Genomic DNA, 11,236 nt, shown 5'->3' on the forward strand with positions numbered 1-11,236 from the left:
CGAGGTTTGACTGTATATATATATATATATATATATTATATACAATTATCTACGAAACGATATATATGGTATTGATTAAGTATTAAGCATTACAAAAATTTGTCTTAATCTTAGATTAATGAAAAAATCTCCAAAACCTGAATTAAGCAATAAAAACTGACAGAATGTTTCTTGAAATTTTATTTTTTTACTGCATAATTTTATTTTTAATAAATTAAAATAATAGCATTATAAAAACTACTTTATAGTTCTTTAATAGTTTTGTTTTATGGTTCTAGCAAGCATTTAATTTTAAAAAACATTTTGGTAAAAAAAATTTAATAATTCATTTATTATCAAATTTTGGAGAAAGTATCGTTTGATTGATTGTTCCATATACAAATGGAAAACTGAAATAAACATCAAAAGCTAAACATTAAATCTACAGAAAAAAAGTAAACATTTCATGGAACATTTATATAGAAGAAAAAATATGTTATATATAAGCTATCTTTCGCAAAATAAATGAATTGCATCCACCTTACTTTGTAAGCACTAATGTCATAATTAATCATTAACAGGTCTTTTAAGTTTCAAAACAATATTTCAAAATAAAATGCAGGATAAATTCTCAAAGAAATTTTCCGAAAATTTAATTTAATAGTTTTTTATAGTTCAAAAAGCACATTTAACAAAATAGAATTTATCAAAAGCTAATATACATTACGAATCTCTTACAATTTGAATGGACTTGGTAATATTAGAAATTTCTATTAGACTAGAATAGATAAGATTTTCAGTCCATAACATATAAGGAATTTAAAAAATTCAACAATAAAATAACAAATTTCTTAAAACAGCAAATTTAAATATAAACATTTCAGCAAAAACAGTAACTGACAATTTTTACAAAATATTATTACTCACAGAAATAATTTTACAACCTATTATTGATACACAATAAGTTGAGATCATTTAAATGGAATGATATAATTTACACTTAGGATTAAAGAGAATACAAAATATAATTGTAAATACCTTCATTAAAAAACGATAAAATTTTAACGAACAACTTTAAGGACTTATTTAAAAATCTATCAAAGTTTCAATAAAAAACGCGACTTTTTTAGATAAATATTTGAAAATGGAATCTGTACGAATCTCATACAATTTGAATGGACTAGATAAAATTTGAAAATTCTATTACACAAAAAAACATATATTTTTCTTATCATAACCTTCTTAAAAGAATTTAAAATCTATAACAATAAAATATCAAATTTCTTAAAACAACATATTTAAATCTAAATATTTCAACAACAACACATTGCCCTGAAACTGACAATTTTTACAAATTAGTAATACTCCTAAAATTAATTTTTGACCTTATTTTTGATACATAATAACTTGAATTCATTTAAATATCTTTCAAATGCTATGTATTTGATGCAATTTATATTGATGGTTGAAGGCATTATAAAATACAGTCTCTGGCTAAATTATTAAGCGCACTATAAGATTAGGCGCACTATATGTAAAATCTTAATTATCAGGTGATACTAGATAGCATTTGTTCTTACGCGATTAACCGATTTGCTCTTGCTTACGTGCGTGTATCAATTAGTTAAATTAGACGATAGATAATATAAATTCGAGGAAAGGATTAATTAGAAGCTATATTATATAATTATAGAATAATTATTGTACCTCTTGTATTATATTTGTGAATTATAATAATTTAACCAAATTATCCGCTGCACTGTAGTGTTTTAATAATTACATTGTTTTGCACTAGTTTATCTGCAATACTTTCTGATTTCGACACACATATAACGAGTTTTTATTTTGGAGATTTTTTTTAATACTTCCTATTTGCATTAATATATTATTTTTTTAACGCATCGAATTACAATGTTAACTAATTGATACAGGAACATAAGTTAGTACAAGTCGGTTTCAGTCAAGTGAAAGTGCTGTGTAGCATCACGTGATAATTAAACATTTTACGTAGAATCTTGTAGTGCGTCGAATAATTTGGCTGGGGATTGCACAATTGTAAATATCTTCATTAAAAACTATAAGATCTTAACAAACAACTTAAAAAACTTTTTGTAAAAAACTATAAGAGTTTCATTAAAAAACACAATGACATTTTTAATAAAAATACTGAATTATTTATGCATTGGTATTAAACCCTATTTTTCAGAATATATATATGAAACATAAAACATTTATCAAGTTTATCTTATTAGTTACATATTAAACATCATGTTGGGTGATATGATATGTATACCCAACTTTCTACCATAGGAATAGCGTAATAGGGAAATATTTTTACTTATTCCTATTAAAACTCTATGAACTCTTGTTAAAAACTGTTTAAAATTTTTATAAAAAATAATGAAACTTTTTAGAGGTAAATAAAAAATTAATAAAAATATTTATCAAAATATGTACGAAGCATTTATAAAATTTAAATTATTTGCTATAGCATCTTCAAAAAATACTTTACGAAAATTCACATTGAAATTTTATGAAATCTTTATTAAAAATGATAATATTTTAGAACATATTTTCTTTATTCATTGGTTTGTACCTTTTTTTTAAGCATAATTATCACTTCAATTATTTTGTATAATTTATAATTGTCACTTTATCATTTTGTATTGTAATTTGTAAATTTTCAACATTTGACAGCTTGATTTTCAAGACATTTATATTATTAATAAAGAAATAATAAACAAATATTTATAAACATATAGCATGAGAAACAAATTAATTTCCGCATGAAAATTCCTTGCAATCTTAATGAAAATGTCTTATTCAAAATAATCAAATTTTATTTTATTTTTATGGGATAACAGTTTAAAGGTAAAGTTTACATGTGATATATATATATTGTTAGTTATGATAAAATTTTTAAAAGAATGATTCTAATTATCATCATTAAAATCTGAAGCTTAGATATCTACTCAATAAAAATAAATTTTAAAATTAAGATATGATAATTCTTTAGAGAAAAAATAATGAACAATTCATTCAAATGTAAATAAATTTCATTAAAATGTGAAGTAAGGTGTTAATAATTATAGTCGCTCTTTCTTCAGAGACTAGTTCCCGTCTTTTAAATACGTCTGCTTTCTCCATTACGTTCAGAATCTAAAAAAAATATGCATATTTAATTTAATTAATATGAAAAGAATTATAAAACATGAACTATTATTATTTTAAGAGTACTGTAAAACCTGTGTAAGTTGACCATGCACTTGTGGAAAATAAAAATTTGATAGTCTTCTTATATATGTGGTCATCTTATAAAGGTGGAATGTAATTGTATTAGCCAGTTTGGTACTAGGAGGATCAACTTAGACATCTGATCAACTAACAGAATTGGTCAACTTAACATGTTAATCTGCATAAATGTCCAAAGGAGTTTAATAAAATAAAATAAAACTTGCTGAAAATAAAAATTTGATAGTCTACTTAGATATGTGGTCATCTTATAAAGGTGGAATGTAATTGTATTAGCCAGTTTGGTACTTGGAGGATCAACTTAGACATCTGATCAACTAGCAGAAGTGGTCAACTTAGCATGTAAATATGCATAAATGTCCAAAGGAGTTTAATAAAATAAAATAAAACTTGCAGAAAATAAAAATTTGATAGTCTTCTTATATATGTGGTCATCTTATAAAGGTGGAATGTAATTGTTTTTGCCAGTTTGGTGCTTAGAGGATCAAATTAGACATATGATCAACTTACAGAAGTGGTCAGCTTAACGTGTTGATCTGTGTAAATTTTCAATGGAGTTCAATAAAATAGAAATAATAAAAATTAACAAAAACGTGATAGATGAGATGTCATTAAAAATAAAACTCGTAGTTAAGTTCTTTTTATTTTTTATTATTATTCATTCCTGAAGACTTCTGTGAATTCCTGTGAATTTTAAAGACATTTTTTAACTAAATTAAAACTCATATAAGGTGACATGAAATGAGTCAGGAAAGGTTTAAAACCAAATATTTTTATCACGGCATTTTAAAGATGTTATGCTTCCTCAGTCTAGAAAGTTTTTTGGAAAACGAAAATGGATTTTCTAATAGGGATCTGCTTCATATACATTGTTAAAACACACAAAAATGCTACAAGGTGCATTGTCCTGACTTTTTAACAGAGCAAGAATGGCCACCTTATTTGACAAACTTAAATCTAATACATTTTTCCATTTGGTTCAACTAAAACTGTTAATCGAAGGCTCCGTCTTCTTATGAAATGATATTTGTTTGCGAATAATATGCTATTTTCATAACTGCTGTAACTTTTCAACAGTTACTAAGGAATGAGAAGTCAAGTTTAGTCTATCAGTAGCCAGCTCTCTCTATGCTTATTCTGAAAATGGTGCAAAACCTCAATATGGAGAAAGGCTACAGTTTTGTGTAAATTATAAGCGTTTGTGGTTTAAACTTTTAATATTTTAAAACTTATTCCAATACCGCATTATCTGGACAAATAAAAATTAGCAATATCAGTAGTTATAGGAATTTTTCTCCAGGGCTAAAAATGTCACTAAATAAGCGATTTTTGAAAAAAATTTATAACTTTTAAAATATTTTTTTATATCAGTTCTAAAACCCAGATAGTTCTTCACATCAAGATGATATACATATAGTTTAAAATTATAGCTTTACCTCAAGGGTAAGACATTTAAACTGTGGCTTTTTTTATTTCCCTTCTCAAAAACACCATGTTAGGTTTCTGTTAAACCTCGAAGACTTTGGCATCCCTAAAATATCCTTGTGCAGGGAATGAGACGAAATATCAGTAGGTAATTTGCTACACCTAACAGAACATTTGGGTTCATTTTTGCAAAACTGTTTTAAAAACAAAGATATTCACTTTGAAATTTTGTGAATTATCTTACATGTAGTAAGATTACATTACATTATCTTATATTTTCTTGAAAAAACAGTAAATAATATTAATATTATTTACAGTTCTTCCTTTTTTTCCCTACAGTACTATACATTTATTTGCTTATTTCAATAACATATTTGAAATAAACAAATCGGTACTTTTTTTTTAATGAACCTATGAGTTCTCTTTAAATAACTCATAGGATTTTTAATATACTTATTGACTTATAAAAAGCACAAAACATTCGAGAAAAATTTTGTTTTTCAAAATAAATAAATAAATGAATGAATGAATAAATAAATAACAATCAAATATCCGAACAATTTAAAATGTTCTTCTATGTTCTTAAATCATTCTGTTTCATTATATAAAGTTCTTTCCTTTCATTTTCCGCAACATTACTATACGTTTATATGTTTATTTAAATATCATATTTGAAATGTACTCTTGAGTAGGGGAGAGTGGGGTCAATTGTAACAGGGTACGATTGTAACAGAGCAAAAATTTCGAGTGTCGGGTTCTAGATTTGGTTCCTAGGCGGCGCACAACGTGTATTTAATAAATCTACATGTACACCCCTGATGGCAATCATTTTTATGTACTTTTGAAAGAGTTAGATCACAAAAGATATTTTCACGCCACGCAAGTACTTTTTTTGGTATTAGAATATTATATTGTAACAAAGTAATTTTGTTTAAACAAATAAAAATTAGTAAACGAATATGTAAGTGGACACCTTAATTAACATTTCAATAAAAAAAAGATTAGTTTTGCTAATTAACTAGCATTGTTTTTAACAAATGAAGCTGAAATGGCATCTTGGGGACAATTGTAACAATAAGTAAAGGGACGATTGTAACAGCTGAAAATAAATAATCTGATGTTTACAAACCATTACTTAAGTCTTTAAGAACCACCAATAGTTTCCTACATCATTTATATTACGTTGCATGTGCATTATTTTATTTGTTACCTTTCACAGCATAAATTAAAATTTTTAACCCCTGAAAGTTAAAAGTTTAACCCTTTAGGTCTCTGCTCATTATTATTTTTACTCCTAAAATATCACTACTATTTTGATCAATAAAAAAATATATCACAACTATGATAATATGTATAATCAACTATGTTTTAGTTGAATATATGAACTGTTACAATTGACCCCGTAAGTGGGGACAATTGTAACAAGTGCACGACTGTCAAAAATTGTTAATAACTAATATAATAACATTTAAAATAAGGTATTTATTTTTTTTTCTATTAGAGGATAGTCTACTTTACTCATCTGTCAATTAATAATAATAATATATTGGATTTTTTGTTAGTTAAAAATAGTTAAGTAAAAAATGTTACAATTGACCCCACTCTCCCCTACTATTTCTTTTATTGAACTTAAAATGAATGAAATTTAAAAAACACAAAGACTTGCAAACACCTGGTTGGATGCATTTGTAAACCACGCCTGGCTTAGAAGGCGTGTTCAACAGGTAAGCGCATGCTTGCAGAGCAAACAATTAATTTGACCTTGCTTTTCCGCCACACCAGTTCTCTATAAAGTAAATGATTTGTACTTCCTTTAAAATGAAGAATTATCCAATGATAGACTAACAAAGTTGTTTTATTATCTTTGAATTATCTTATTATCTATTGCTATCTATTTCTCTTCATATATTTTTTCTAATTTTCATCAGTTATCATTCTTTTCTACTTATTCATAAGAAAATGCACTTTGAATTTTTCAAATTGCATTTTTTTTTCATTTTGTGGAAACCTTTTACACTTTGAGATTAAATTTCTTTTATGATACACAGTTAATTTCTAGTTGCAAACACATTTTGTTTAATTATTTTATTATTATTATTATTGCTATTAATTAATTTCTGTAACCCTCTTAGTTTTTGACTGCTAACAACGTTTGTACTTTCTGAGAGATGTTTTTCATCGCGTTAATGAAATTGCAATTACATTGTTAATTAATTGTGAGAGGAAATTTTTCGAATTTCTTCAGCATCTAAGAAACACATCAAATAATTAACAAGACTTAATCAATAAGCAAGACTTAATTAATTAAAAATTTATATATAATGTTGGTCAGATTTTAACAATATTTTTAATTTTTTTAAAAACTTTATTCATATTTAATTTTTTAAACCTGATATTTGTATAACTAATTATAATTAATTTGTTTCTTAAAGTAGGAGAAAAAAAAAGATAGGAGTTTAAACCAACATAAGAAAGAAAAACTGGAGGGAATAATATTTTTACTTCAGAAAAATTCACTGAAACTGAAAAATTCACTGGACTTGAAATTTTAAAAATCTTAAAAACATGGTTAACTTTGAAAAAAATATGTGGATCAAAAGTCTGAGAGCCTTATATAAACTCCTAGCTTCTCAATACGTATTTTCGAAAAAGCCCTTGAATCGGTAATAAAATAGTGCATTTAAATAAAATTGACCCTTACATAAAAGTGTTTTGATTAATTTTCACACTAAAATTACAAAGAACATGTGAAATTGCTTTCAAATATCCTTGTATAAATTGCCCAACATTCTTGTAAAGATAATAAAAAAGTGCATTTAAATAAAATTGACCCTAACATAAAAGCGTTCTGATTAATTTTCACTCTAAAGTTACAAGGAACATTTAAAATTGCTTTCAAATATCCTTGTATAATTGCCCAACAATCTTGTAAAGATAATAAAATAGTGCATTTAGAAAAAAGTGACCCTAACATAAAAGCGTTTTGATTAATTTTCACACTAAAATTACAAATAAATTTTAAAATTGCTTTCAAATGTTCTTGTACAATTGCCCAACATTCTTGTAAAGATAATAAAAGAGTGCATTTTAATAAAATGGACCCTAACATAAAAGCGTTTTGATTAATTTTCACACTAAAGTTACAAAGAACATTTAAAATTGCTTTCAAATGTCCTTGTATATTTGCCCAACATTCTTGTAAAGATACTGAAAGAGTGCATTTGACTAAAATTGACCCTAACTTAAAAGCATTTTGATTAAGTTCTACACTATTGTCGCAAACAACATTCAAAATTGCTTTAGAATTCAATAATGTCCTAGACATTATTATAAAAGAAACGTTTATACAATTTTTAGCATACTTAAATTCTTACCATTTGAGTCAGGATTTTCCTTATCTTCATCGCTAAATTCAAATTCACTGCTGTCGTAACAGGCAATTATAGAATCATTGTCTTCCTCCAAATTGTCACTTTCATTTCCATATTCATCGTCACTTAAAATTTCTTAATGATAGAAAAATACTAACATTAGAAACACATTATTGATATTTTAGCTTTAAAAATCTATCATAACGTAATACTAACCTTCATCATACAAGTTTTCAAAGCTAGACCAAGCCTCTGGTTCGAAAATCAATGCCTCATTTTTAGATTCATTTTTCACAGCTAGGGAAAATGATTCATCAGCAGTTTCCTTCTCTGGAAATTCCTTCATTTCTTCGAGAACCAAAGCCTCAGCATTGAATTCGTTTTTCACATCTTGGGAAAGCGATTCCTCGTCAGTTTCATTCTTTGGAGATTTCGTCAATTTTTTTATAAATGTAATTGCCTTTGAACGCCTAAAAGAACATTCTGCTCCTTGGGAGCAAGAACCATTGGACTCAGGAGAGAAAACAGGAAGTGGAATACTTTTATTATGGCCTTCGTAAGGAGTTTCCCTTAAAGCTCTTAAAAATTTCCAATTTTTACCAGTACTAGTATCTTCAAACTTTTTAGCCTTTTTCCATTGAAAAAATTTCTTTAGCTGCTCAAATGGTTTCTTTCGTTCATTTCTGTCCCGTTGCCCATAACTTCTTCTTATTACTGTTGCTTGTTTGCTTGTTCCAGGTTCATTATTCCTCTTCTTGATCAAGTTACTATCATCAGCTGTATTCCAATCAAATAATTCAATGCTGACTATTCCAGGAGATTGATCCCCGTTTTCTTCAGATGAGTTATTCAAATCATCAGCGGTATTTTCCTTATCACGAAACAAATATTGTTCAGGACCTTCAGTTTGCTTTAATACTTCATGAATGGGTCGACAGGGTTTTCCTGAAACTGGTTTTAAAATTCTCACAATTTTCTTTCCATCTTTGGTAGTAAAGTTGTTTCCAGAAGCTTCTTTTTTATCTGCATTACTTTTGTGGTAATTGCCGTCATATTCGGTATGGGTATTGAATCTTTCATCTACCATCGACTGGATGATTTTATTTTCGTCTGCGGCTTGAAGTATGTTCGAGTTATTGAAATACTCAGCATGATCCTGAATGAATTTAACTTTCTTTTGAGAAAAGGTAGCCCCCTCAGCCATCTCTTCTTTTACGCTGGAATTTGAAGGCCAGATTTCAAGATTGTTGTATGTATCTTTCTTAGATTGATGTTTGTAATAATCATCATAGTGATCTTTAGAAGCAGATCCTTGAGAAGCAGATAATTTTGTTTCAAAGGTGTTTAACTTATCACCCCAGGGCTGGAGTCGAAGAGAATCTCTTTCACTAAGTCCTTGAACTCCTTTATTTCCTGCATCACTTGAGGAAGGATTAGTCAAGTTTGGCAAATCAGAAATAGGATTAAAGGTTTCTTTTTCGGAAGCTGCTTTCCAGGCAGAAGAACAATCTTGAGAAGAAAAAGACTCCCAGTTTTTACCATAGTAATTATCGCAGGTTGTAAAATCTCTTTCGTTAACTCCTTGAACTTGTTTGTTTCTAGCACTCCTTGAGGGAGGATTCATAAATCTTGGCAAATCAGAATCAAGATTAAAGGTTTCATTTTTGGAAGCAGTTTCTCTGACAGAAGAACCATCTTGAGAAAAAAAAGACTCCCAGTTTTCATCATAGTAATTACTGCAGGTAGCACCCAATACTTCAAAATCAGTGGTAGCAGAAGTGCTGGGTTGGGGGTCCTCATATAAATTGAAGGAGCTGAATCTGGTCATATCAAAAACATCTCGATCGCACGAAGAACTTGGTCTAGGCTTAAAAATAGTGGAAATATTAACTTGGTTTTCTGAATTCTTAGGAGCCCTTCTACGAGTAGATTTGGAGACAACAAGGGCAGCTTTTGAAATTGCTCTTGGTAAGGCCCGAAGCATTCTACGCGCAGTTGTAGCAACTCCTTTTTCAGTAGTTGTATCCTCAGATGCAGAGGAAATTGGTCTGGAAATTTCTCTCTCAACATCAACATCTTGTTCCTCTATATCATCAAGCAAATTGGGCTCTTGGCGGCGGGAGAATTTTCTTCTTATGTACTTGGCGAAATGCCTTCCTAAATGCAAGCCAACGCTGGAAATATCATTGTTCTAATTAATAAAATTAACAATAATATTAATAACAATAATGAACCTGCAAATTTGATAACCCTCGTCATTTGAATTAAATTATCAGGAATTGAATTTATTTTGTATAATAAAAATAGCAAATCTTTGAAGCCCTACCACTCGCCTATCCTGTACGTTAGCCGCTGAAATAAATAACTGCATAAATGAAATTAAATAAAATTCTAATAAATGACTAAATAAATTTTAAAAAACTGGACTGTACAAACTAACTCTAATAGTGCATAAAAAAGAAGTAACTAATTTGAATTTTATAATTTTTTTAAGTAATTTTATTTACTATTCCCTAGGTTTCGCTGAAAATATTAATAAATATATATAAATATCAAATTAAAATAAATATAAATATATTTTAATTTGGAGTCGGAGTTGAACTCTCAGATGTTAATTTATGTGCAAGTATGTAATATCCAGCTCTTTTCTTATAATGGTTTAGCACAATTTTATTATTTTGTTCAATTTTTTTTTCAAAACTTATTTTCGCCAATTCTTTTGTTATAGCACAAAAAGTAATTTAAGAAAAAAAGATCTTTACCTCTAATATAACATAAAATAAATAAATAAATAATTCGAAATTTATGAGTTTATTTATTTATTTTTTAATGATTATATTAGTAATTTCCGTAGGATTCGGTGTAAAATACAATACGGGAGTCGGAGTCAAACATTTCAACTACTAACTATATAGCTCCGGTTTGTAAAATAGTTACTTCAACAAAATGAGTTAGCGATTCTATATTATACATATCTTTTACATTATTTAAACCAGTGTTTCCCAAAGTGTGGTACGCATACCCCCAGGGGTACGGGAACAGTTTAGCAGGGGTACGCGTTCTTATGCGAAATATCTTGCAACAAACGAAAATTACAAAAAATTTTATTTAAAAACAAAGCTAGCCATGAAAATTTACGATTACGTATTTTTCTATTAGATATTTTTTGCAGAGTTAACAGTTAATAATTTGTGGTGTCAACAGCCAGT

The 11,236-nt window shown here is 27.6% G+C and overlaps 1 protein-coding gene across 1 annotated transcript; it reads right to left on the reverse strand.

Annotated features, from left to right (window-relative positions):
- Positions 1–2,668: 2,668 nt before the first annotated feature.
- On the reverse strand, positions 2,669–9,855 carry LOC122269912 (uncharacterized). Its single transcript, XM_071188318.1, has 2 exons — positions 8,031–9,855; positions 2,669–3,138 (listed from the first exon to the last, which is right to left on the reverse strand). The coding sequence occupies exon 1, from the start codon at positions 9,853–9,855 to the stop codon at positions 8,239–8,241; it is 1,617 nt and encodes a 538-aa protein (XP_071044419.1). The 3' UTR covers positions 2,669–3,138; positions 8,031–8,238.
- Between the last annotated feature and the right edge of the window lie 1,381 nt (positions 9,856–11,236).

Source organism: Parasteatoda tepidariorum, chromosome X2 (assembly GCF_043381705.1).
Source record: "Parasteatoda tepidariorum isolate YZ-2023 chromosome X2, CAS_Ptep_4.0, whole genome shotgun sequence".
NCBI lineage: Eukaryota > Metazoa > Arthropoda > Arachnida > Araneae > Theridiidae > Parasteatoda > Parasteatoda tepidariorum.